The following is a 22,179-nucleotide window of genomic DNA, read 5'->3' on the forward strand; positions in this document are numbered from 1 at the left end:
TTTTCTTGTACTTGTACATGTAAAAGCAAGGGGACGGTTTGACTGGCGTCGGGCAGTGGTTTGGCAGCCAGAGGCGGGCAAGTGCATCCGTGAGTCCAGCACGCAGTTTATAACACTGTAAGGTCTTAGGCGCTCAGCGTTGCCTCCAAAGATACTAGCCTGGCCCGGATAGAAGGGGCTAGTAGGGCTAGTGAGGCTAAAACAATGACACCGAGTTGAGCTTGGCGACTGGTCAACTGGCGCCTGGTGGGCACTCGGATCTCCTCTACTAGATACTTACGGAGTGCCCAGTGGAAAAAAAAAGGTGAGCAAAAGGGACATTCTAGGGAGGGTCCTAGGTATCGAACTTCGCCATTGCTCCCTTGCTTGCTAGGTAACAGTTGGTGGCATTTTTAGGACTCACAGACCCATTCTCGGAGTGTCCAAGGGCCCAAGTGTCCAAGTCGCCCACGAGGGTTTTTGCTTTGGGGTTGTTGTGGCGTGTTACCGCTCTTCCCCTTCCGCCCCCCCCTCAGAATACTGCAAGTCTCTTCCTGCGCATTCCTGGCACCTGTCACTACAACTTGGTACACCAGCTCTTCCATCCCCCTCCGTTATTACTCGTATCTCTTCCACTTTACTTCCTCTACCACGTCTTGTCTCACTCATTCACATTGACCCTACTACGGCATCTAGCACCTTGCATCTATCTTGCTGACTTTTCATGTCACGGACCATAGCCCTACATCCGTTTGACAAACCGCCAAAAATCAATCTGGTCCGACCCACTTCCGCACACGACCATCTCCAAGCAAACAACAAAAGGTCTCCATCTCCATCTCCAGGACCCTGAGTTGCCTGAGCTACTTGCGTACCGAAGGACACGGCCGCCTAGCAGGCTCCCATTACCGCCATTTCTCGCCTCTGCAGTCTCCCTGTTCATCATCACCAGAATACTCTTTCTCCGTACAAGTCGTCGCCATCTGCCTGCTTACCGCCGTTTGACCTCAACAAGTCAAGTGGTCAGGACAAGATCTTTTTGACGCAAGGAGGCGAGGATAGACCAATTGAAGCTGGTCCCTGCTCCATCTGGGAGAGTTTTCATTGCTCCACGATCCTAGCACCCTTGGTGCACCTTGCATTGCAGCCACGCATTCCAGCTGCCTCCATCCTCCAATCATCGCCTCGCCATCCACCCTCCCTTCTGTCACATCTTTCGCCCTCCCTTGTCCAACGCTACGCAGCTCGGCAGCACTAGTCCATCCCTCGACTGGTGTCGCCGCAGCCTGAATCATCATTCTGCCATTCGACAATTCCACCCATCCTAAAAACAAAATTCCCTGCTTTCGGCGCTCCTCTAGGTTACCAGAAAAAAACTCCCGTTTACTGTTGTACACGACTCCCTCACCATCCATCCCACCCCCCGGCCATACAGTGTGTCGCGACTTCATCCATTGTCCTGTTATACAACAGTGCACCGACAACATCCTCTCGTACTTCACCAAGCGGCAAACACATGACATTCCCACCATGGGTTACAACACTCGTCGGAAATCCCTCTCTTTGCCTTCGCTGGGCATCCATCTACCCAACGCCTCTCGCGCTCACCGCCCAACTCTGAAGACGACAACACCTCCTGCTGATGCCTCTGCGTCTCCTCCGCCTCCTACCAAGAAACTGAAGCGCTCTCATGATGGCGACGAACCTCTGTCCCCTGTGTCCTCTCCGCGCTCCAAAGTCGGCTCACCTGCGATCGACCTCCCAACATCGACCACATTAGCACTTGCTACTGCCGTGGAGCAGACGCCACCCCCGTCTCCAAAGCTTGGTACCCCCGTTCGAAAAATCGACACAGATGGTATCCATGATGACATTGTCATCTCGGTGATTGAGCAGTTGGAAAAGACGGGGAATCGCCCGCATCTGATCAGGGATTTGGCTACTATACTGGCTTCCACGAACGCCAGTATCGCTCAGTAAGCTTCTACGAATCGGCTGTAGACAAGATTCTGGCTAATTTTGCTCTTACAGTTCTGCGAACCCCGCGGCTTTACTTTCCTCGCGTCTGAGTCTCTACCTGAAAAGGCCATGGACTGCCTTGTCACCGTGCCCGTTGGCGAAGGAACTAATACCCGTTCACCCCCGGAAGGTCTTCTTCTTTCTTACAACACAACCGCGAATGCCTCTTCCTGATTCCTCGGATGACATCCTCCCTCCACCAGTGATCTCGGTCAAAAACCTGACCCCGAGCGTCTCGGATCATAGCCAGGTCGATGACCTGGACCAGCGAGACCGTGCCCGACTATCTCCCAGTCCGGAGGTAGAGTTATACTCTCCCGACCTTGATCACGATGACCCAATGCAGCCTCCAACCCCAGGCGACCACTTCAGCGCCAGAAGCAGTCTGAATCCTGACGGCACGCCTGATGTTCGTCGTAGAACTAACCGGGCCCCGAGTCCTCCACTTGAGGAGGACGAACGCGGGTTCACTGAGACAGCCACTGCGGTTCGTGCCCGTGGCATGAGCCTACACAATCCTATCGTTCAAGCATCAATTGAGGTTGATGAAAAGACCCCGGCCGTTGAGGTGTCAGAAGAGACACCGGAGCAGCGTCAGAACCGTGATAGAGAGCTTGGGTTTGCCCTCTTCGGTCAATCTCATCAAGCCCTCCATGTGCCGGAGCAGAAGCTGTTTTCAAGCAGTCCGATGATTCAGGCGAAACCCGACCACCAGGCACCCGTGACCAAGACGAACTTGACTCTTGACCTGGATGGAATTGAGATGGGAGTGGCTGCCTGGAGCATGATGAGCCCCGAGCAGATCGACGTCGAAGAGCTCGACGAGATGTTTATGGGTTTCTAAAGCCTGACTATTGCCACGACAAAAGTTGCTCGACGCCAGGATAGGCTCCCACCTTTATAGATTTTGTTCACCCTCCCAACATCTCGACTTTGGCGTTGGCTAGCGTTTCCAGTCATTGCCAGCCAAGAGCTTCTGCGGTTGGCTCGTGGTGAAATGGCATGTTATTACTTTCGGTTTGTCGTCTGATGTCTGCAGCGGGCAAGGCCATGTGTTGATAGAATTCCCATCTCACGAGAAGAGGAGATTTTGTAGCATTAGAGCTGGGATGTCGGAGCTGAGATTCTGGAAAAACAAGTGTATCATGAGCAATCAAACAAGCCGTGTATTCATTCTTCGCTACATCCTGTGGTTTCTCAACGCTCCCTGGGGAGTTTTATCCCATCTTTGCTTTGTCAGCGACCAGTGCCCATTCCGGACTAACTGTTTGCAGTTTGATCACATTCATATGCCTCGTACCTCGTATCTTGAGTAACGATGCGCAGTTTCCCTAGTCTAGGTGCCAGTCGCGTTGAATACAGTTTTGTAATCAGGACACCTTTCTATCTACCTGTCTGCCTATCTGTTCCATCTGACGCTCACCAAGATGGAGAACGAGTGAGAAGAAAGGAGTACGTTAGGTAGGTCTTTTGGCCTTGGTGGCCTGACCTGATGCTAAGTAGTCATCGTTTGAAGTTGCAAATTTCCTACATACTAGAGGAGCGTGAAGGGCGGAACCAGGAGGAACCTCACTGAGATCCACTATCCATCTTATTTGTTGGTCCTCCTTCAATATCGGTATGTGTCTGTCTGGCCTTGGGTGGTTGGTTGGGTGAGCCGGAATCTCCGGTTTAGTGGTTACGTTACTGACCTCGGAGCCAGGGCCCCCAGAGCGTGCTCGGACATGGTTATCTGTCGAGGCAGAGGTTTGAGAAGTTTCTTTCTCCGAGGGTTAAGTCGAGGGAAGGGGAAGTAAGCCAAGTCCCGTCCGGGGGGGTTGGTTAGTGGTTAGTGGTTATTCACCTTGCATACCCGTATTAATGTATACTACCTACCCAAGGTAGGTGACTAGATGACTAGACAACGGCAAGCTAATGAACAAACTAATGGCTGCTCATGACAGTCAAAACGGGGCAAGTGGATTGGATGAGTGGACGGGTTGATAGGGTGATATAACCAACGTTCTAGCATACTTTTGAGCCAGCCGGTCGGTGCCTCATCTCACATGATGGGATAGTCCGGTCGGGTCGCTTGTTGTAAGAGAGATACGAGGTAGATAACTCTCGATTTTGACAAACCTTTTTGTTTGGCGGCGATGGCGGCAGCGGTAGAGGCGGCGTGTTTTACTTGCGTGCTGTAAGTAATTGGTTTCGCCTGGCACTCTGGCACTTTTGGCCCCCCTTGCTTGCCAGTGATGGATGGGGAAAACCACTTACCATGTTACCGCAAGAAGCCGAAGTGGGCGGCGAACGGCGCCTTTGTCCTCCAAGCAGACGTTGTGGGTGTTAATGCCAATGACGGTTGAGCCTTGCCTTGCCTTTCGTTCGGGGTCACGGTGGTTTGGGTGAGCGGGTGGGTGAGTGGGCTCCAAGATGCTCCATGTACACGTCCCTCCGTGCCTCTATGAATTGTACATTGCCGCAGAGGTTCAGCAATTGTCGGTGTGTCTTTGTCGATGTCAAGGGCCCAAGCCGAAGCCCAAGCCGATGCCCCAGTGCTTGACCTCCCGCCGCGGGGTGGTGAGCTCAGCATCACTATGCGACGAGTATGGCCCGCTCATCAACCTAAAATCGCTTTCAGCTCATGAGATAGTGAGAGGGTGAGAGACCTCCAGTGAGGACACACTCCATCAGGCCGAACCTGTTCGGTCGTCAGGGTCAGACACATACCCAGGGAGGTAGGTATGTAGGTAGGTAGGTAGGTAGGTAGGTAAGTATATACCTTAGGGTAGGTATTGCGGAGCCATTTTACTCATGGAGCCAATGACGCCTGCCAACCCGCCTACCTGGTCCGACCAAACGGGCCATGTACGAGTGTGTATGCAAATATGCACGTATATGGAGAGTGAGTGACTCCTGGCCATTCACTCATTCGTTCACACATTCACTAGTACCTAGGTAGTGTATCAGATACCGATCTTGGAAGGAAACCCATCCTCCCCTTACTATGGATTACAATTCCAGAACTCCTGCCGGGGTCACAGAGGATTTAGTTACTAACTGCATTGGGACGGGTCGAATTGACTCTGGGAGATGTTGGTTTTGTGATATGCATCTCGTATGCATGGCCAGTCTTCTAGAGTGTGGAGTCCGTGGAACGACGGGTTGGCATAAGTACTTGCTTCTAAACTCGGGTGAGAAGTCATCGTGCATACTTGGATCACAATAGTCGTATACCGAGATACCCGTTTCAGTCTCGAGTGGCCTTGTAAAGATAAACGTATTATCATGGGGTTTATTTGTAAAACAATAGGTAATTCCATAGTAGTCCCTCGCTAGTACTACAGTCCTACTCCAGTTGTACGTACGTACATGCTTATAAGGGTATGTTCATATTCATGTTCATGCTGTTACCTGCTGTCCACATAATCGCAGTACCGACGTGTTGTCCGTGTCAACTCGCATCTCCTGGGCCCTGGTGCCCTGATGATAGCTTTTGATAGGTTGAATGGTGAATTATGCTGGTGACATCCATGTTTAGTTAGGAGAACTACCTGAATCTCAGCGCGAGAGAGAGAGACAAAAGAGAACCAAATACCTGATTTATCCGAGGGCATCTCGGTGGTGGTGATATTCTTCTTGGTCAATTACTACCCTCCCGGTTTTCGGCCGTACACAAAATGAAAGTTGACGTAGAGATGGTTGTGGAAATCCTGCAGTTCTCGGAGGACGTGCGCCACGAGCACACGGCACTCGTCTTCAGACCAGCCCCGGTAACGGGTGAGAAAGCCCAGGGCAAAGGGCTCGATGGCCGAGCAGACCTGTCCGAGCTGGTATTTTCCAAGTGTCTTCAGCTTCGGATCGCGTGGCCATACACCGACAGGGACCTGCAACGCGGTGTGAGATACGTTAGGTAGATGTGATGGCGACCAGAGTACCCAGAAGGTAGGATGAAACCAGAACAACTCACTTTGTAGATATCATCTCGGACGTCGACAAAGCCTGCGTTACTCATGCGTTCTCTCTGCTCTTTGGCCACGTCGAGATCCTTACCAAACACCTTGCTGCCCTCGTTCACTTCGTCTTGCCATCGTTTCAGATACGGCACCCGGGTGAGCTCGGGATCGTCGTCCGATTTGAGGTGAGTCTCGTACTCCTGCATCTCGAGCCACCCGCCTGGGTTCAACGATCGTAGCGCCTGCTGGTATAACCTGTCCCAGTCTTTGATGCTGCCGACCATGGTGCGGCCGTGGATGAAGTCGTATCGCTCAGCCTCGGTGGTTGCCTCGACCCAGTCGCTCTCGACGTCATCCACGTAGAACCTGACATTCGGAGGCACCACATCCGGCTGGATAGGGCTGAGGTCTGTGCCAATCACCGAGGCCATGGGAAATTCATCCGCAAAATCGACGGCCCAGATGCCAGTGCCGGTGCCAAAATCGAGCACCCGCTGCGGACTCGCCAATATTGGTGCGCGAAAAAGTCGGCCGTCTAAAGTCAGTCGGAAGACGTGGTGGAGGAGATCAAGGCGGGCTTGTTCCAGTTCATCGTTGGGGAGAGTGTATGCGCCTTGACGGTAGGCATGGTACCGCCGGCCATGTTCGTAATGGTATTTGTATACTGAGGATGCCAAAGATGTGCTGGCCGCTGTGGCGTCGTCGCCCAAGGTGGAGTCTACATCACTCGGTTCATTTGACTATCAGAAGAGATCAGCCATGAGGTGTGTGTAACAAGGTGCGGAATGAGGTGCGGAGAAGGGAAACTTGGTCAGTCTCACGTCTGGCTGGATCTCAGCATCTGGATCTGGTGCAGCTGGTTGTTCGACGATGGCACCCGGCTCCAATGAGTGTTCTGGAGATTGTTTGGTTGTGTCACTCATATTCGAGTCTTAGTGCAGCCTTGTTCACCGTTTCAGTGGAGGCTTGGATTGTGTTCGACGGGCGGCGGGGAAGTTCGTGGAAGAACGGGCCGCACGGCGCAGAGGGCATTTGTACTTGTAGGCGAAGCCGGTGGATGGTGGTAGTTTGCACACAAAGCCTGCTCAAGGACGCGGTACGGTCCGCCCAGTTCTTTTAGGTACCACCACTACTGCCGACTAACTAATGCTTCCGTTGGGGGGATGTTGGGGGTTGGAGCGTTAGTGCATCGTTAAACCTCTAGGCGCATATCTAGGCTTCCGGAAGGTCTGGCGCGCACCCGCAGGCTAGCCTAACACATTCCATGACCACCACGACCTGTCTATCTCTCGCTATACTTGTGGGCATCGGGGATCAACCCCCACGATAGCGTGAGAACCGGCCATGTCCATCCATCCATTGGTGCCACCCAATTCATCTTGTCTGCGCGCGTCTCCATCGAGAGCAGACTAAATCCAACATGTTTAACGTGTCCAGACGCAGAGGAGGCATTCAGGTCATGTCGGTTCTGCTCATCTCGTGGTAATGGATCCTTCTTACACCTCTCCATTATTCATTCGTTCAATCCTGCTGCCACTACCTTGATCTGCGAATCTTGAACCATGGCCTCTTCAACCCTTGATGGGTTTGCCCTGAGCTCCCTGACAACCACCGTGGCCATCCTGGTTACCACATGGCTCCTCTATCTGATGTCACTTGCTCTGAACCGGCTGTATCTGTCGCCGCTCGCAAAGTTTCCTGGGCCCAAAGCTGCCGCCCTATCACGATGGTACGAGCTCTATTACGAGGTCGTCCTGAAAGGCCAGTACTCGAGGAGGATAGATGAGATGCACCAGCAATATGGTGAGTCGACTTCGGGTATAACAGTCATCTAACGAGCCAACTAACATCCATCCAGGCCCTATTGTTCGAGTCGCCCCGGATGAGCTCCATATCAAGGACAGCGACTTTTTTGATGAACTATATGTCAAAGTCCCGCGGGTAGACAAGCACGACTGGGCAGCTGGGAGGTTTGGGAATCATGGCTCTATCATCACTACCGCAGACTACGCCCTACATCGTCGTCGTCGTGCAGCCCTCAATCCCTTGTGAGCTTTCCAGGGTGCATGCGGAGCGATAGCTCTTTGGACACGGTCAAGAAGATTCTAACCAGAAGGTAGCTTCTCTAAACGGTCAATCATGGACTTCCAACCAGTAATTCGACAGAAGGTTGAGCAACTAAGCAGGACACTCCGTGAGTATAAAGCAAAAGGCAAGCCAGTGGTCCTGAGCGAGGCATTTCCAGCCTTTGCAGGCGACATTATCACAGAATACTCGTTTGGAATCTGCTACGATCATTTGGGTTCTCCGGATTTTTCAGAGTCTTTCCATGCCGCATTCATGGCTGTCGGCGAGTTCGGCCATGTCGCAGTCCAATTCCCTTGGTTTCACCCAGTGCGTCCCCCCTTGGGTGCTCAAGCAGCTCCACGAATGCTGACATAGACATAAGCTCTTGAATTCTCTTCCGGATAGCCTTGTTCGCAAAATGCAGCCAGCTCTAGGGTCTCTCCTGCAGCTTCAGATGGTGAGTCGGGCACATCAAGCCCTTGGAATTGGGGTTCCTCTAAACGTTACCAAATAGGATTTACGAAATATGATCAAGCGACTGACCGAAGGGGACGAACTTGGGGAGGGGAAGGTTTCTCATCGCACTATATTTCATGACCTGCTTCAAAGTGCCCTTCCACCCGAGGACAAGGGAAACCGCCGCATGGCAGACGAGGCCCAAACCGTTATTGGAGGCGGTCTCGAGACGACTGCTTGGGCGTTGAGCGTGGCGTCGTTCCACATTGTGAACACCCCTCGAATTTACAAGCGACTACACGAGGAGCTTGTTCAAGTGATGCCCGACACATCCTCCATTCCAGATCTGTTAGAGGTCGAAAAGTTGCCCTACCTTCGAGCCTGCATCACAGAAGCCGTCCGCCTTTCGTATGGCATCTCTGCACGGAATCCTCGAGTGCTCAACCAAGCCCTCCAATACAAACAGTGGACCATACCTCCACGAACCGTTGTCGGCATGTCGATTGTGGATGTCCATCACGACGAGAATATCTTCCCCGACTCCCACTCATACATTCCAGAGCGATGGCTGGGGAATCCGAAGGCACCTAACGGGTCTCCACTTGATCGTTACTTTGTTGGATTTGGGAAAGGGAGCAGGAGCTGCCTCGGCATCAAGTACGTATCATCACTGTGGTCGCATTGCTTCTTCAAACACCCTTGAGCTGATTTCTTGCTAGTCTAGCGTATGCCGAACTATTCCTTCTCATGGCGGCTCTCTTCCGACGTTTTCGCTTTGAACTGTTCGAGACTGACAAGTCGGATGTCGAGTTGAAGCATGATTTCTTCCTGCCGAGTCCAAAGCTAGATTCCAAGGGCGTGCGGGTCAAGGTTGTTGAGGTCTTTGAGTGAATTGATGACAGTGACTGACCCGGCACCATATGGTCGTATATATCATATATATCCTTGGTCTCAGCCAACCTCTCTCCCTTGTTCGTCATATACACAAATCTGAATGATCTGAAATGGCCCTTCTCCTCCGATAGTATCAGTGTCAAACCGACGATGGGTGGACCAGGCAGTTAACCGTGCTTAGTCACTCGCTACGGTTGCGCGTCGCGTCGCCCCAAGCGAGCCAAGTTCCGACACCTTAGAGAGAATGACGATGTACTCGGCAATGAGTCCCTACCGTCTGTACAGTCTGTCTCAATTCTGCGAGCTCAACAATTGAATGGGAGGCGGAACGATCGGGGCAGGTTTTGGCTAGCTACGGACGCGAACTACATGCTTGGTGTGTACAAAAACTTGTACTTGTGCATGAAATCCTTGCTCTTTACGGTGCGGATCGTTCCTGGTCGTTCATTTCCGTTTCTCTAATTCCTTGCCAGGAACCCGATTAGCCAGTTAGCGAGCTACAACTGGCAGAGAGATCTGCAAGGATACGACCAGATCCCGGACCCTTTGAACCTACAGTACCGGCCCAGTGATGGAGACTCAGGAACCTTCGATGCAGCAGCCGGGGATGACGGCTTCATCTCCGCGCTTTGACACGGCATACATCGACCAAGTCTCGCAGGGACGACGCAGCCTCAGCACGCCTCTTATCGAACCCTTGATCACAGGGACGGGGGCCAGCATCTACCGATCCAAGATAATCCCTGCCATACGGGCCGCGCAGTCCGAGATTGTGCTGGTGACGTGCTTCTGGGCCTCGTCCGTGACCCGTGTGCAACTCTGCGAAGCGCTCAAAGACCTGTCCAGGCGTGTGCTGGCTTCCTCCTCCTCATCGTCGTCATCTCCGAGAAAGGTATCAGTGCAGATATGTTTCTCCTCGAGCTCGCTAGCGCGCAATATGCTCCTACCAACGCCTTCGGAAGGCCAGGTCTACGGCCCTGAGAGCTGGGGAAGACTGGGCCTCCCGGGACCCGACGAGATCAGAGGCTTGAATTTGCGGGTGGTGCGCAAGTTCTTCTGGCCTTGGGGCATCGTCCATTCGAAGTATGTCATTGTTGATCGAAAGTTTGCCCTCTTTCCCTCGTGCAATGTCTCGTGGGAGCGATGGTTCGAGGTTGCCATATCGTTCACGGGCCCGGTTGTCGACCATTTACTGCACTTCCATTCGGATTTCTGGGACAAAGGGAGGCCTCCGGTGCCGCCATCACCGCCACCTCCAGATATTCGTGCCACCACCTCGGTCACAGATGAGGCTACCGCTACAATGGTCCCGGTAACCCTGCTACCCTCGCCACACACGCCGGCCAAGCTTCCAAACCACCTCCACCCGCGCGTCCTGCTCGGCCAAGTCATCCCATGCATCCCCACCGCCGGACCACTCCCGTTCCCCCCCACGCCGTTGTTACAGACCACACACCACCTGCTCTCGACGGCACAGTCTAGGATCGTCCTGCTGACACCTAACCTGACCGAGCCGACCGTGGTTGAGTCCCTCGTCGACGCCCTGGGGAGGGGCGTCCAGGTCTGCATCTGGACCAACCGCACCCTGATGACCGTGGAGCAGATGGTCACGGCGGGCACGACTACGCCGAGCTGTGTCCAGAGACTCGTCGACAGGGCTTTGCACCTAGGACGGTCTGCGCTGCTCGAAACATTCTTCTTCGACGCCGACGACGGGCCCGGTGTTTCGCCACAGGGGCGTGGGCGAGGCCTGGAGGGAGATGATGAAGAGCAAGACCAAGAGTCCATCCCCGTCAAGCTGCACGCCAAGGTGACCATTGTCGACGACGAGCGCATCCTGTTGGGGAGTGGCAACATGGACGCGGCGAGTTGGCGGACCAGTCAGGAATTGGGCGTGCTGGTCGAGAGTCGCGAGGTTGTTGACGAGTTCAAGAGGTTGTGGAGGTACAGCAAGCTCTGAAAACTCCACGTATCTGAAGTGGTGAGGCAGGCCGGCCCTTTTTTCTATCTTCCAGGAAAAGGATGATTTCCAGTCGACTGGCTTTTGTCGAATTCTTCCTTTATCCGAACGAGCCTTGAATCCTCCTGTGAGAAAGAGCGGTCCCTTTGCAAAAGAGGTATGGGGCCTTTTCAACGGGATACTTCATACCATGCTGTACCCTACGATTCACCACGGTCTGCTTTTCTAAGTCGTTTGATCTATCATGAACAAGATATACGCTGATGACGATCCGTAGGGGGCAGGAACATTACAGTCTACGACGACCAGAGATATATCACAAAATTTTGTCTGGAATCGTGATGGCTTTGGAGAATCCTTACATACATATATGCATTTGTATATGCATATTCAGACTGTCGTCTGCAAGGCGCTTGCCTGGACTTGTACCCAGCAGAAAGGTGTGAAGGAGACATCTCTCCACCCACGTCACGAGACGTGTGTGTCGAGGGTTGAACAAAAGCTAGGAGAGCACCAACACTAGCACCAGCACTGTCAAAATACAAGGCCCAAAATGTGGTCAGTCAGTTCTTGGTCCCTCTCCGAAGAAGCATCAATGGTTTCCCAGCCTGGACCACGTCGTTCGGCTTGACGAGCAACTTCTCGACCGTGGCGCCCTCCATATTCTGCTCGGCCTTGACGGGGATTTCGAGCTTCATGGCCTCGAGGATCGAGACGACCTGCTCGAGCTTGACCGTGTCGCCTTCCTTGACCTCGACTTTCCACACGTTGGCGTTCAGGGGAGCTTCGACGGGGATGATTTCCGGGTCTGAAACACGCACACACAAAGAAAAACGTCAGTCTTTGGTAGATATTTGACTGGGAGGTAGAGGAGGAGGAGGAGGAGGAGGAGGAGAAGAAGAAGAAGAAGAAGAAGAAGAAGAAAATGATGTGGGGTGGGGAAGGAGACATGTACATACCATGCAGCAGCTCCTCGACGGTGTCCATGCTGATTTTGCCGGCTTCCTTCTCCTTGCTCCATTTTTCGAGGAGTTCCTTCTCCAACTTGTCCATTTCGGCCTGTGCCTGGCGCTGCCGGGCCCGGATCTGGGCGACCTCGTCCTTGGTCTCCCTCAGGAGCTCGTTGTGTTCCTTCATGTCGAACTCGGTATCCTCGTACTCGTACTCGTAGCGGCCGCTGCGGAACGTTGCCATGAGCCCTTCGTACTCGTCCTCGGTCACCTCGTAGAAGGTGATCTGGTCAAAGTCCTCAAACAGCCACGGCTTCTCCGCGCTGTAGCCTCTCTTGAACCCGAGAATGTCGGCGCCCGGGATCGAGAGGCCCGTGTTCATGTACCCGCCGGGCGACTCGACGTTGTATAGTGCCATGCATGACCCACCCCAGCCGACTTGTCCTTCTGGGGTGTGTACCCGGGACGGGTTCATCTTGGGACACTGGATGCGTTGACGCGGATCGATCGGCAGAGCTATGGGCAGCGCCACAAAGAACCCGACCGCAACCACCATCAACGATGATTTTGTGTATATATCTCGAAGCTTACCACCGTGTCAGAGAACATAGAGTGCATAGAAAGCAATAAACTTACTTGTTGAAGCGTGAATGCGTTGTTCTTGGCCACAAACTCCATCGGATCCGGTAGGTACGAGGCATACGGTCTCTGCGTCTCCATGTACCTCTGTAGGCTTTCCTTCTGTCTCTTACTCTGGAACGTGATGGGGAGTTTGTACTTGCGACTTGGAAACTTGGCTTCGCTGAGATCGCCGAGTTCCTTTTCGAGCTGGAGGAGATAATCCAGCATCTTCTGGCGGGGCACCTTTGTTGAGTCGTAGTAGAGCATGAGGGAATTACCGCACGCCATTCCCGTATGCATATCGCCGTTGGAGAACGAGATCTCGCCCGTGTTCTCCCGCAGCTTTCGATACAGTGCGACCGCGCGGCAGCGGTAGTTGAGGTCGAAGGAGCCGTGGCCGTAGTCGATCAGGATGAAGTCGTCGCCGCCCTGTCGATACGACACGAGCGGTTGGTTGCCGTGTTCCTCGATCTTGTGGATAATCGCTGGCTCCCATCCTTTCTTCTCGAAGGAGGGTGGAAGTCCCTCGTACTTGAGCGGTGAAACATTGTCAAAGCTGCCTTTCCCCTGGCAACAGTCGTGGATAGAGCCTAGGAAATCTTCGACTTCCTTGCGCTTGGCAATGGCGTCCTGGTACGACACTCTCTTGAATCGCAGCTTGTTGCCAGCCTTCATCTGCCCGAGTCTCCAGTACTCGGCCTTCACGATTGTTGTCGCCGACACAAACCCTCCGAAGTCGGGCGCGTCGATGGGGAACAGGCACGGGTCATCGCCGGTCCAGTTCACAGTGCCGATGGGGTATCCGTATTCGATGACATTTGAAGGATGTGCACCACCCTCCCCTCCGTCAGGACGTGCCCATTTCGGTTTCGGACCAATCAGCCGAATGCCCCCTCGAGCGGCATTGTGTGAAATCGTCCAGGTGCTGTCGTAGAACTCTTCAATGGATTCGTTGGTGACGAAGCCCTCATCATAGGGCCCAGGCATGGCCAAAAGATCCCATTCCTCTGGGTACGACGGTCTCAGATTCTGTGGCAGTGAAAGCTCGCCACCGACATCTGGTAAATCGGTCGTAATCACCAAGAAATCACCAGCCGCGAGCGCCCTCCCCTGATAGCCACCGACAGCAGTCATCGGCGCCGTTGCTTTTGAGCCGAACCACGTTGCAATGCTCGGAAGACCTCCGTATATTGCCAAGTACGATCGACATCCGCCTCCTGTTGTCTTGCCGATCGTGAGTCGCTGGCCAGCTTGGATCTTCAGCCGCGTCCACATGGGTGCATCCTTGCCGTCGAGCTTGACCTCCATCGGAGCACCGCAGATGGCGATAATGGCTGGCCCGAGGAATTTCAGGTCCGGTCCACTCAAGGTGATCTCAATGCCTTCCTTGCCAGGAGGATTGCCGACGAGCGCGTTGGCTATTCGGAACGCCAGAGGATCCATGGGACCGGAGTGTGAAAACCCTCTTCCGATGGTAGGGCGGCCCGGCCAGTCTTCGATCAAGGTGTACGCGCCCCCTTGCAAGACATCTATTGCCGCAGGTTGAAATTTGAACGTCTCGAGGAATTTTGTCATCGTATTGCCGGATTTGAACGTGCTGTCTTTTAAGATGGCCTCCAGGAACTCGATGTTTGTGGGTGGCCCAAATATCTTGGAGCCTTCCAGCATTTCACACATCAGTTTAAGGGCTTTGGGACGGTTTGATGCATGGACCATGACTTTTGCCAGTAAGGGATCGTAAAATGAAGTGACCTTAGTCCCTGTATGGATCCAACCGTCGATTCGAGAACCCGGAACTTCTTTCCAAGACACGTGCTGTAGTGTGCCTGGTGATGGAGCAAAGTCCTTTGCCGGATTTTCTGCGTACACCCGTACCTCAATGGCTGCTCCTGAAGGACCCTTGGGCTGAAGACTGCTCAGGTATTCACCATCAAGTCCGCCCTTACCAGACAGCTCTGCGTCGGCTTGCTTCAACATCAATTCCACCAGATCGATTCCATAGCACATCTCCGTAATGCCGTGTTCTACCTGCAAACGTGTATTCATCTCGAGAAAGAAGAAAGCGCCGGACTCGTCGTCCACAAGAAACTCGATGGTCCCGGCGGAACCATAGTTGATCGAGGCCGCTAGACGGACAGCCGCTGACCCTAGCTTTTCGCGGAGTTCGGGGTGTTTCTCGACGAACGGGCTGGGGCACTCTTCAATCACCTTCTGGTGTCGCCGTTGAATCGAGCATTCGCGCTCTCCAAAATGTATCGCTTCACCGAGCCCATTGCCGAAGACCTGGACTTCGATATGATGTGAAGAAGGGTAGAACCTCTCCATGAAGACGCCCGAGTTCTTAAAGAGAGTCTCACCACGCGATTGAACTGTTTTGAATGACTGACGAACTTCTGTTTCGTCCTTGCATGTCAACAAGCCCATACCGCCTCCGCCGGCGGTAGCTTTGAGTATGATCTGGAGGTGTCAGTAGATTCACCAGTTCGAAGAGTCGTGCCTACCGGGAAACCCAATTTCTTTGCCTCCTCAACTGCTTCATCCTCTGACTTGACAAGACCTTTAGTTCCTGGGACGATAGGGACGTCGGCTTTTGAAGCAAGTTCACGAGCTGTGTGTTTGATGCCAAAGTCCTCTATACACTTTGGACTTGGACCGACAAACACCATCCCCGCCTCGGTGACATGCCTGGCGAAGTCGGTGTTCTCAGACAGAAATCCATACCCAGGAATGACCGCGTCGGCTCCCTTGGATTTTGCGATATCGATAATTTGCTGTGTATCGATGTAGCCTTTGGCATCTGGTCCGGTGAGCAAAACAGCTTCATCCGCAGCCCCTACGTGTGCCGAGGCGGCGTCTGCTCCCGTGTAAATGGAAATAGTCTTGAGCCCAAGCTTGCGGGCTGTCTTGCATATCCGCACTGCTATCTCTCCTCGATTCGCAACCAGCAATGTCTTTAATTTCTCCATCTCACAAAGACTGGTGATGAGAAACAAGCGACAGCTGACGCACAGCTTTGCGGATGCGAGGGATCTTTGGCATTATCAAGCGGTGGTGTAATGGCTTGATATCAGTGGAAGCCACTTGCCGTTATTGGCCTGATGTGCAAGGATTCCCCAAAAATATCGATGAGGGGCTTGAGAGTTCATCGTTGCCTCCGCAAGTCGTTCTTCTCCGCCGTCATTAGTGACGTAGGATTGGATGGGCAAGATGGGCCAAGTGAAGTTCGTGGAGTGTTACTTCCATAGCTCCGGAGAATGAAGATAATGTAAGACACGACGCGTGGTTGCTCAAGAGTTACATATTTTTCCCTTTTGATCAAAAAAGTGTCTCGCCGTAGAAGATGGCGCCTCCACCAATCAAACACAAAGCCTTGCTGAATGTCGATCTGGGTGAAGGGGTAAGTGTGTTCCGTCAATGCGTGGGCCGTTTCTGATCGCTGGCACAGTACGGCAATTATGTCTGCGGTCCAGATCTGGAGTTGCTGCCGTTGATTGACCACGCAAATGTCGCATGTGGCTTTCATGCGGGAGATCCATTGATAATGCAGGAGACTGTGCGGAACTGTAAGAAGCACAATATCAAAGTCGGGGCACACCCTGGGCTTCCTGATATACAAGGTAAGCGGCCGAAACCTGTTGAGTATGACCCGCCTCTAACGCCATGTAGGTTTCGGTCGACGCGAGATCAAAATGTCTCCCGAGGAACTGACGGCCATCACTGTGTACCAAGTTGGTGCATTGAAGGGTTTCCTTGACCAGGAAGGCGTCCCTCTACATCATGTCAAACCCCACGGCATTCTGTACGGAATGATGTGCCGTGATTATGAGGTTGCCAAAGCCGTTATGCAAGGAATTCCCAAAGGAGTCCCGGTCTTCGGTCTTGCAGGGACGAACATGGAGAAGGCGGCCAACGATCTCGGGATCACCTTCTGGGCAGAAATGTATGGAGATGTGAAATACAGCAACGATGGCATGCTTGTCATTGACAGGAAGAAGAAGCCCTGGAATCTCGAAGATGTCAGGAAACATGTTAGTCAACAGCTCAATTCGCAATCCGTGACGGCCACAGATGGCAGTGTTGTTCAGTTGCCAGTCAAGGACTATCCGATATCCATATGTTGTCATTCAGACTCTCCTGGGTGCCTTGGAATAATCAGGACCACAAAGGAGGTGATTGATGAATTCAACAAGGAACATGGAAGGATATGAATGATGACCACAAGTCACGAATAAGATTTATACCTCGAAGTATTCTGGGCTCTTTCGTCCCAATCTGGTTCATCTCCTCCCACTATTAGCGAGTGGTCTCAGAGCCAGAGAATACACACTCATTCAGTAGTTCAGTTCATTGTTAGTTTCGAATGAAGGAGCAAGAGCCACCAAAGTGCCGAGGAAGTTCTGAGGACGAACTGGAGATTACTTACAAAGGTAGCCCACGGACCAAACCCCTGGTTTCGACGATCTCGGAACAGAAGGAAACCAAAGCACAGGGTAATCATCCGTCTGATCTGGCCTATCTAGGTATTTAAGGAAGATAGGATAGGCCTGAGAGTATTCAATCGTGATGGAGAGTGACTTAGTTGGTCCATTTTTCACCTCACGCTAAGCTGTTCTGGTTAGTACTCTGCACAATGCGCTCCTGCATAAAAATTACCCTCATATATTATTGTTACCGACTTTCCTCCAACAATTACCACAAATCATCCGCAGTGGTGTAATGGTAACATCTGTCGCTCTCACGCATCCTCCAAGGATGTGAAATCCGACAAGCCCGGGGTTCAATTCCCCGCTGCGGAATTTCGAATTTCTTTTTTTACATATTTTCTTTTCCATCATTTTTTCTGTTTTATGTTTTTCGAACAGGGACGTGTCAAATTTTGGGATCGCAGTGTTGTCACACTTTCTTTTTGAATAGACTTTCGTCGCAAACACCAACACAAGCTGCAATTTGTTCGAATCCCCATTTCAAGAGTTGGAAGAAGACTTAGTGCACTATGGTAGAAGAGGGTCGCTAGATCTCTGTAGGTACAGGAATTGCTTTGCAGTCTAGTAGTGGCGGGGGAGTGAGCTCTATTCCTATCATCAGCCCTTGCTGTCAGGCGTTGGCTCAATGGCTCAGAGACAACGACAATTTCACCATTCAACACCAACGCCAATGTCAAACCAAACCTCCATGCCATGTTCCTTAGTGCTTCCTTCCTTTCATTCAGCCGTTGTCTTGAATAAAGGCCATCAACGACGACTATTGAAGCCTGAATTAATCAGGCCGCTCGTTGCACATTCCGTCCCTCTCCTGTTCCATGAGTTCGTTCGCCTGCCCACGACGGCAGTCCCCTCCCATCAGATGTCCATGTTTCGGTGTCGTATACCTCGTACAACACTCCGATGCCAACTAGTCATCCATCCTGCCACTCAATGATTTTAAAGAACACGTGCAACTGCGATCCCAAGGGTCATCGCTCAAGGGAGTCGAAAGTGAAAGACGGAGGATTCTACACAACCAGGTAAGAGCGACGAGGTTGGAATACTCGCGTGCTGTGCGGAAAATACCACTGGCGCTTCAGCCCGAAGACCAAGCGTGATTGTGGTGCTAGTGGTTACAAGGCCATCCTCCCTACATTCCTGTACAGCATGCTGCAAGGCCAGAATGATCGTTGAGATGCAAAAGACAGAACATAGAAAGACTGCCATGAGACATGGTCTGCTTCCAGGATGACATGACAACAGCAGACACCTTACTGAAGAACGAATCGATTCGCCTCGAAGCCTTCTATGGAGTGGAGAGACCAACAGCTCGCTGGATCGGTTGAGCCGTGTAGATCCTGAACAACCACCCATATCTGGCCCACTGAGTAGCCTTCCTATCCCACCATCTTCGCAAGACAGCACTCTCGATGCCTGTCCAGGCGCCTTCTTCGGCGACGTGTTCGATCCTTGGATCCGAATGTCGGAGACGCATGTGGTGAGTGCTCCAGGTTTTTCCTCTGCCCCCGGATGCTTTCCCCAGTCAGTAAATCCCTGCTGAATTGGACATGGCTCTGAGATCAACTGTACCACCACGAGAACAAGTACGTCCGAGTTTGTCAGCATGCACTTGATGGTGGCCAGGCCTGTCAGGGTCGAGCAAGTCATTAATAACGCCGCTGAGCCTTATTTTCCCGTACGCCAGGGCCAATACGACGTTCCAACAGTCCACCCCCAGCACAAACGCAAACAATACCCCGCCACAAGCCACTATCAACTGAGATGACGGGCGAGAGGGGCCGGCAATTGGCTGCGGGAGAGAATCGGAGGGCTTCCAGAAGGTGACCTGCGGCGGCATAAGCAGCCACCTACGACGACGCCGCGACACTTAGCGTACTCGGACATGTCCACCATCACCCACCAAATGCCCACCACAACCAATGCTCGATGGTCTTGTGGGAACCAACTTCCGCAAAGAGGCGCAAAGGCGAGAATGCCCATGTCCAAATGTCGTGGGAAGGGCGTGCAGAGCCAAGGCTCTGACACCACCCGTTGGTGCCGTTGACCTTCACCTCGAGGCCTGCCTGAGGAGTCATACACCCTATCCACCGATCTTCGGAGATTCGTGTTCTGCTCCGAGGAGAAGGCTGAGGATCTCACAAAAGGTACCTTCTGGACGTCTTCTCATCCTTCCATCACTCCTTCCATTGGTATCCCACTGTAAGTCCTTGCTCCTCGTCTCCAGTCTCGAGGATCGCAGGTGTAAACCATGGAGTACTTCGATTTTGACGACGCCTCTCATGCGATTCCCGCCTTGGACCTTGACGATTGTTCGTCAATCGCAGGTGAGGCATGTGAGGCGGACGCCACTGACTGCTATGAGTCGCTCTTTTTCGACAAATCAGCGGCACTCCCAACAAGTCGACCGGCGGCCATCAAAATTGTGAAACTCAAACTAATCAACAATGTCGAAATTGAGGCCATCCCACATCCTTCCGACATCACTGCGGAATACCCAATGTTTCGTGCCAAAGAGCCGTGCGATCTTTGCGCGAGAATGGGTCTCGATTGCTTCTTGGCTACAAGAGGTGCACTGGTTGCAGGCTGCACCTGTTGTATCTCTCTGTACCGAGAGTGCAGCTTCGTCCATCCAAAAATCCCCAAGGGCTTTGTTAACACTTTAACGGGAATCGCTGAAGACCAGCAAATCATAGAAGGGTCGTTGACTGAACGGAGGAGGGCCATGAAGTCAATGGAAGAAGGCCGCGGCCGGAAGACTGGTGCTCGGTTTCCGCGTGATGCCGTCAAGATACTGAAGCAGTGGCTTGCTGAACATGCTGATCATCCGTATCCCAACGAGCGAGAAAAGGACGAGCTCAAGCAAGTCACCGGCCTCAAAAGAAGCCAGATCTCCAATTGGCTGGCCAATGCACGACGACGAGGCAAGGTCAGGCCTGCCGAATCTGGTCCATCCTCACCCATGCTGGGGGCAATTGATATCCCTCACAGGGTTGACAACCCGGACATTGCAGATCTCAACCCCCTAGACAGATGGAAAGCTTCACCACCTGAACACGAACCTGCATCCATGACTGCCATTGCTCGAGCCGTCACTTCCACCCCTCTACCAGTTCGCAATCCATCTCTGCCCAGTATTCATGGCTCCAGGCCAAGCTCGAAGAGGGCGTCGAGCGAAGACGATTCGTCCTTTTCCATGTTCCGTGCGCCGTCGGTGAGCAGTTTTGGAACCAGGGAATCCAGCAATTCCGATCTTACCTTTGCTTCCTCTCGGTCGAATCGGTCCAAAGGATCTTTTGCATCGTCCCAAGATCGACGCAGGCGTAGGCGAGCTCCCGTGGCTCAACGAACAGCTGCGCAACAGGCTAAATCCAGGGCTGCGAGGATATTCCAATGCACATTCTGTACGGATTCTTTTCCCGCCAAGTATGACTGGCAGAGGCATGAAAAGTCTCTCCATCTTGCTCTGGAGCGGTGGACATGTTGTCCTAATGGTGGTACAATGAACGATGCACTGACCGGAATGGTACTTTGCGTCTTCTGCCGCGAAGCCAACCCATCTACGGATCACTTGGAGTCGCACAATTTCACCGCATGCCAAGAGAAGACATTGCAAGAACGCACCTTTTATCGGAAGGATCACCTCAGCCAGCATCTGAAATTGATGCACAATGCAAAAGTCCAATCTCACATGGATACCTGGAAGAGCACCACCAACGAGATCAAGTCTTCTTGCGGCTTCTGCCCGTCCAAGTTCACCACTTGGCAACAACGAGCAGATCATCTCGCTGCTCATTTCCGGAATGGTTCGGACATGAACAACTGGAGCGGTGGATGGGGCTTTGAGCCATTTGTCGAAAGACTGGTCGAGAACGCCATCCCACCTTACCTCATCGGCCACGAGAGGACCACGATGGATCCATACGTCGCCAGGTTGACGGCAACGCCGTCCGCCAATACCGACGGAGGATTGACCAACGGCACTTCCGCCGAAAGCACGGAACCTGATCAAATGACTCGAGATTCTAATTGCTGGGGACGACTAGAGCAGGAATTGAGCAAATTTGTATCGCAACAAAGAGTGGCAGGTCGCCTTCCCTCAGATAAGGAGCTGCAGGATCAAGCTCGCATGATCATTTACGAGGACAACGATCCTTGGAACTGGACCTGTGCGGACAATCAGCAGTGGCTCGACACTTTCAAGTATCAGCAGGGTATTGGGAATGTCACAGACGCAATGATACCGACCCACACGCTGGCCGAAGTACCTATACTCGCTCCGTACGTGATCAAGGGCGGGCTGAAGTCGAAGCCTCCGACTGCTCAACATCAACGCAGAACTTTGAGCACTGATACCAACTCTTTCCCAGCCATGACACCCGACTGTGGGAGCGTCCCCAATTCGACCACAGCAGGAACATTTGACAACGGCATGGACCTTGACTTTGACAGCATCGACTTTAGCAACCTCGATCTCGGAATGGTCGACGATTTGAACTTCGACCTGGGCCTCGACAATAGTCAGGGAGGGGGGATAGGCGTCTCGTTGGCGCCTTCAACGCCGTTCTCATCGAGTGTGCAGGCTGACTCTTTGTTCGGCTCATACGGGCTGAATCCCCAGATGGGCATGGGCATGGACATGAACCCCAAGGTGCCTCTTCAGCAACAGACATCACAGCCCAGCAGCAATGGTCAATTCATGAGCAGCCGAGACCTAAACCAGCTGTCTGGGTACGTCGCAGGGTTTAACTAACCTTTGAGAAGACAAAGAGAGAGTGAAAGTGAGAGTGAGAGGAAGGCAAGGAACAGATTGGAAG

At 52.8% G+C, this 22,179-nt stretch overlaps 7 protein-coding genes across 7 annotated transcripts; 5 read left to right on the forward strand and 2 right to left on the reverse strand.

Annotated features, from left to right (window-relative positions):
• Nucleotides 1-1,509: 1,509 nt before the first annotated feature.
• Nucleotides 1,510-2,842, forward strand: AYO21_05971 (hypothetical protein; the record flags this gene model as incomplete). The annotated part of the gene is made up of 2 exons (XM_022655936.1): nt 1,510-1,955; nt 2,011-2,842. The coding sequence occupies 2 exons, from the start codon at nt 1,510-1,512 to the stop codon at nt 2,840-2,842; spliced, it is 1,278 nt and encodes a 425-aa protein (XP_022511648.1).
• A 1,654-nt stretch (nt 2,843-4,496) lies between these two features.
• Nucleotides 4,497-6,856, reverse strand: AYO21_05972 (hypothetical protein; the record flags this gene model as incomplete). Its single annotated transcript, XM_022655937.1, has 4 exons — nt 4,497-4,602; nt 5,653-5,864; nt 5,948-6,673; nt 6,755-6,856. The coding sequence occupies 4 exons, from the start codon at nt 6,854-6,856 to the stop codon at nt 4,497-4,499; spliced, it is 1,146 nt and encodes a 381-aa protein (XP_022511649.1).
• A 639-nt stretch (nt 6,857-7,495) lies between these two features.
• On the forward strand, nt 7,496-9,347 carry AYO21_05973 (hypothetical protein; the record flags this gene model as incomplete). Its single annotated transcript, XM_022655938.1, has 6 exons — nt 7,496-7,736; nt 7,792-7,981; nt 8,054-8,327; nt 8,383-8,457; nt 8,515-9,113; nt 9,176-9,347. 6 exons carry the CDS (start codon nt 7,496-7,498, stop codon nt 9,345-9,347), a joined length of 1,551 nt encoding a protein of 516 aa, XP_022511650.1.
• A 574-nt stretch (nt 9,348-9,921) lies between these two features.
• Nucleotides 9,922-11,310, forward strand: AYO21_05974 (hypothetical protein; the record flags this gene model as incomplete). Its single annotated transcript, XM_022655939.1, has 1 exon — nt 9,922-11,310. The coding sequence occupies one exon, from the start codon at nt 9,922-9,924 to the stop codon at nt 11,308-11,310; it is 1,389 nt and encodes a 462-aa protein (XP_022511651.1).
• A 563-nt stretch (nt 11,311-11,873) lies between these two features.
• AYO21_05975 (urea carboxylase) lies at nt 11,874-15,847 on the reverse strand (the record flags this gene model as incomplete). The annotated part of the gene is made up of 4 exons (XM_022655940.1): nt 11,874-12,118; nt 12,270-12,846; nt 12,897-15,338; nt 15,383-15,847. The coding sequence occupies 4 exons, from the start codon at nt 15,845-15,847 to the stop codon at nt 11,874-11,876; spliced, it is 3,729 nt and encodes a 1,242-aa protein (XP_022511652.1).
• Nucleotides 15,848-16,221: 374 nt separating this feature from the next.
• Nucleotides 16,222-17,089, forward strand: AYO21_05976 (lactam utilization protein lamB; the record flags this gene model as incomplete). Its single annotated transcript, XM_022655941.1, has 3 exons — nt 16,222-16,278; nt 16,327-16,498; nt 16,548-17,089. The coding sequence occupies 3 exons, from the start codon at nt 16,222-16,224 to the stop codon at nt 17,087-17,089; spliced, it is 771 nt and encodes a 256-aa protein (XP_022511653.1).
• A 2,524-nt stretch (nt 17,090-19,613) lies between these two features.
• On the forward strand, nt 19,614-22,115 carry AYO21_05977 (hypothetical protein; the record flags this gene model as incomplete). The annotated part of the gene is made up of 1 exon (XM_022655942.1): nt 19,614-22,115. One exon carries the CDS (start codon nt 19,614-19,616, stop codon nt 22,113-22,115), a length of 2,502 nt encoding a protein of 833 aa, XP_022511654.1.
• Between the last annotated feature and the right edge of the window lie 64 nt (nt 22,116-22,179).

The sequence above is a fragment of the Fonsecaea monophora genome, assembly GCF_001642475.1.
Source record: "Fonsecaea monophora strain CBS 269.37 chromosome Unknown Scaff40, whole genome shotgun sequence".
Classification (NCBI taxonomy): Eukaryota; Fungi; Ascomycota; class Eurotiomycetes; order Chaetothyriales; family Herpotrichiellaceae; genus Fonsecaea; species Fonsecaea monophora.